Consider the following 4,105-nt stretch of genomic DNA (forward strand, 5'->3'; position numbering starts at 1 on the left):
GCGCCTTGCTCTCCGCTGCTCTGTTAGGAGCAGCGTGGAGTGGATGCATGCTGCACTGTCCTGGTTGAGAGTAGAACAGAGGCTGACATGCAGTATTGTATTTTTTTTATTCAACATTGTTAAAACTGGTAAACCACATTGTATAAGGAAAGAGCTAAAAACCATAGACGCCAGACACAACTACTCAACCAGACACGCCTCAAGCACTAAATTCATTTTACCTCTACCTAGAACCAATGCACTAAAAAGAACTGTGATGTATAGGGCTGTTAAATATTGGAATTGTTTGCCTGGCAATATTACTATGATTAGTAACAAATATAATTTCAAGAAGAAGTTAAAAAAAAGCAACTTTGAATAAGGACATTGATTTCAGTTTTTTCGTTAATTAGTTAGTTATTTTTGTTTGTGTTGTATTTTGTAGTCGGAGCATATTTTTGTTGTAAACTGAAGTTGTTTGTTCAAGCTGTTGTTTGATAGATCAATTGTAACTGTTCCAATGTCTTTATGTTGTCTTTTTATATTATGTGTTGGACCCCAGGAAGAGTATAGTCCTACACCTTGGTGTGGACTAATGGGGATCCTTAATAAACAATAAACAATTAAAGCATAGCCCCTTAACGCAAGCGACGACGCGGGTTCGAATCCGACCCGTGGCCCTCTGCGGCATGTCCTCTCCCTCTCTCCCCCTGGCTGCCTGTCATCACAGGTGAGGTGATGCGGTTGTGGCTCTGTCTGTCTGGCTCTCTGAAAACATAAAATAAAGATAAAATACTGCACATACTGCTTGTTCTCCCATAACCCATTGATACCTGATGCAGCATTTGTGTGTGTATCCCTTTAAGACCGCGAACCGCGGCTCGTGGTCTTGAAGGGACGCGGTTCGCGGTCTTAAAGGGATACACACACAAATGAGGGATATACACGCAAATGCTGCATCAGGTATCAATTGGTTAACAGATTTAAGGTATAAAAGCTGTTTGACGAGGACAGAAGAACATTCTAAAGTGGAGGATTGGAGAAGCATGGGCCTGACTTAACGTATCCTGGTCCCCAGTGTCAGTGTTGGGGCGGGACGTCCATCTGGACTGGATCAACACTGCGGCTGGTACGATGCTGTGGGATGTGTTTTACTGTGAGTGGGCACACTGTGCCTCTCGTTAAACCTCCTGCAATAATCAAATGAAGATCAGTGGCCATTAGTACACTTCCTCACCGCAGCAGCCGATTCATCCCAGGATAAGATTTTCCTAGTGGGACAAAACACAACGAGGTGCCGTGAGGTGAGGATCGTCTGGGGAATACTTTTATGAAAACAAAATCAAATCGTGAATAATGAAAAAGAGTGAATTACTGCGGTCACCAGATCTTAATCCAATTTAGGTATCTGTAGGATGAGATTGAGATATTTGAAGCAGGGCACTGTACATGTAGGTCTGGAGTCAACATGGGTCAACGTCCCACGTCTTATTAGAACCTACAGATAATCACTCAACAGCTGAGTGTGGACTACCTGCCAAAAAGCTCTTGGTGCTGATGTAATGGCTCTGTTGAACCTTGATGGCTAAAGATTCTCCTGGTGTAAAAGCTGTCCTCACTGAAGAATGACTGAAATCCTTCCAGTCAGGTTTGCAGCAGTTTATCTAAAAAGCCTCCACTCAGCAGGTTTAACTCATTTAACTTGGAACTGATGCTGTCGGCCAATCAGGGTCCAGTATTGCGACTGTTCCTGTGTTGACTTCAATTAAACTAATTGAACTTTGAACGACATTTACTTGCAAAACATCATGAACAGTATTCTTATCCTGCGCCGTAGATTTGAAAACAAAAATGACAAAAAGTGCACAATAAGGGCACTTTTAACGTGTTTGTGGTTCGAGACAAACGTGGTCACGGCTACTTGAGCTGGGTGACAGTTGTGCACACACAGTAACAAGAGAAGGAAAGACATTCACATGGGAGTGTAAGGTAAAAAACAACTTTATTTACAAAACAGACCACTGCCCCCTGGCCGCAAGCCCCGAAATCCAATGACTACTGTGGAATGCTATGTCTGTGGCTGAGGTTGGGAATTTACAGGACTTAAGAAGAACACCACCCAGTGACTCCAAACCTTCAGTATTCATCCACCCACGTATTCAGTCTTGGAATACCGGTCCCTCTAATGCCAGTGTGGCAACGCTTCTTCAACTGTGGGACCTGGGGGGGGGGGGGGGGGGGGGGGGGGGTCGTTTCTGCTGTGACAACAGTTCCACGTCTGAAGGAGCCTGGGGTCCTGATGACTGAGACCAAACAATTCACTCAGTTGGGTGTCTGGGAGTAAGCAGGTCTAAAGAATACCATACGCGACTACTGTATATCATCAAGACATCACAACAGTTCTTTTTAAAATAATCACAACCATTCAAAGCAAAACGTACAGAAAGTCAGGGATCAGAATCACAGAAAACACTAAACTAAAAGTCAAATTAACTGTCAGAGAGATTGGAAACATCCTGAGCTATTCAGGCTTAGTCACCGTTCTTCATGTGTCTCTTCTGTCCAGGCAGCATCAATGGACCTGGTGGAGTTGTTCTGCCTCGGTAGCTGCAGACGATCAGGGGGAATGAACGCATGCAGAGGACTCTGAACAAGCCAACAGCCTTTGATTGAGGCATCAAGCCGACAGGGTGGAGGTCGTTACAGCCCGAGAGTAATTTTGAATGACTGTACAGCACAACAAGCTGTCGGGTTTTGCCTGCAACCTGGATTCAATTTTAATTCACAAGTGATGATCAACGTGAGCCCAAAACCAAAAGAGCAGACAACAGGTTCTAGACAACAGCGGTCCAAAATAGACAGGACTTCCTGTCAGCCAAAACCACCGTTTCACGGTTTGCGTCAGCGGAAAATCTACAGGAAACCATGATGCTCTATACAAGAACATAGCACTTTTAGATTCTCAAGGTAGCTGGCAAACGTGTGTTTGTTTGTCCGAGTGTTGTCATGGAGGTGTGACCGACATTCGCACAGAACAGAACTGTCGGTAAATGTGTGCGTGGGAGGGGAGGTGTGGATGATGTTCTCACAGTCACGTTTGCAAAATGCAGCTATTTGAGATGAGGACGTCTCCACGTGTGTATAATTCAGAGGGGATGTAGAAATGGCTTAAAGAAGAAAGAAAGTACTGCGTTTATTTCTTATTTTTGCATTACTTTTTCCATTTATAAAACTAGTCCAATAATAATGAGAACGATGAAAACAATTGACACAATGCTGTAATAGTCATTACTGGCACCTAGACCTTATGTGAACCAGAAGCATGGATGAATTACCATTATCAGTAACGTATGGTCCGATGTGTGACTGATTCAAGGAGCACTGCAGAGTTTGTGTGTAACGGCCTTGACGAGTGAGTGTGTCTGTGTGTGTGTGTGTGTGTCCATCATCCCTGCTGTGTGTGTGTGTGTGTTTAGAAGGCGTAGCGTGTGCGGATGTCCTCCAGTTTCTTGGAGACCTCGGGCGGCGTTCTGTCCAGCTCCTCTGCCACACTCTTCTGCTTGTGAGGGTCCATACTGTTAAACTGCTCACACAGATCTCCATCAATCACATTCTGGAGAGGAGAGAGAGGAGAAGCTTAGGTAGAACATGTTGGTTTGGAGAGAGAGAGGAGAAGCTTAGGTAGAACATGTTGGTTTGGAGAGAGAGAGGAGAAGCTTAGTAGAACATGTTGGTTTGGAGAGAGAGGAGAAGCTTAGTAGAACATGTTGGTTTGGAGAGAGAGGAGAAGCTTAGTAGAACATGTTGGTTTGGAGAGAGAGAGGTGAAGCTTAGGTAGAACATGTTGGTTTGGAGAGAGAGGAGAAGCTTAGTAGAACATGTTGGTTTGGAGAGAGAGAGGAGAAGCTTAGGTAGAACATGTTGGTTTGGAGAGAGAGGAGAAGCTTAGGTAGAACATGTTGGTTTGGAGAGAGAGAGGAGAAGCTTAGGTAGAACATGTTGGTTTGGAGAGAGAGAGGAGAAGCTTAGTAGAACATGTTGGTTTGGAGAGAGAGGAGAAGCTTAGGTAGAACATGTTGGTTTGGAGAGAGAGAGGAGAAGCTTAGGTAGAACATGTTGGTTTGGA

At 44.4% G+C, this 4,105-nt stretch overlaps 1 protein-coding gene across 1 annotated transcript in view; it reads right to left on the bottom strand.

The window, feature by feature from the left end:
* Positions 1-1,962: 1,962 nt before the first annotated feature.
* The window catches only part of sf3b3 (splicing factor 3b, subunit 3), a 43,464-nt gene continuing 41,321 nt past the window's right edge, over positions 1,963-4,105 (bottom strand). Inside the window, exon 27 of the mRNA XM_083655143.1 lies at positions 1,963-3,592. Within this exon, the coding sequence (XP_083511269.1) occupies positions 3,452-3,592 (141 nt within the window). The 3' untranslated portion in view covers positions 1,963-3,451. The remainder of the gene's footprint in view (positions 3,593-4,105) is intronic.

Source organism: Poromitra crassiceps (genome assembly GCF_964638095.1).
Source record: "Poromitra crassiceps genome assembly, chromosome: 18".
Classification (NCBI taxonomy): Eukaryota; Metazoa; Chordata; class Actinopteri; order Beryciformes; family Melamphaidae; genus Poromitra; species Poromitra crassiceps.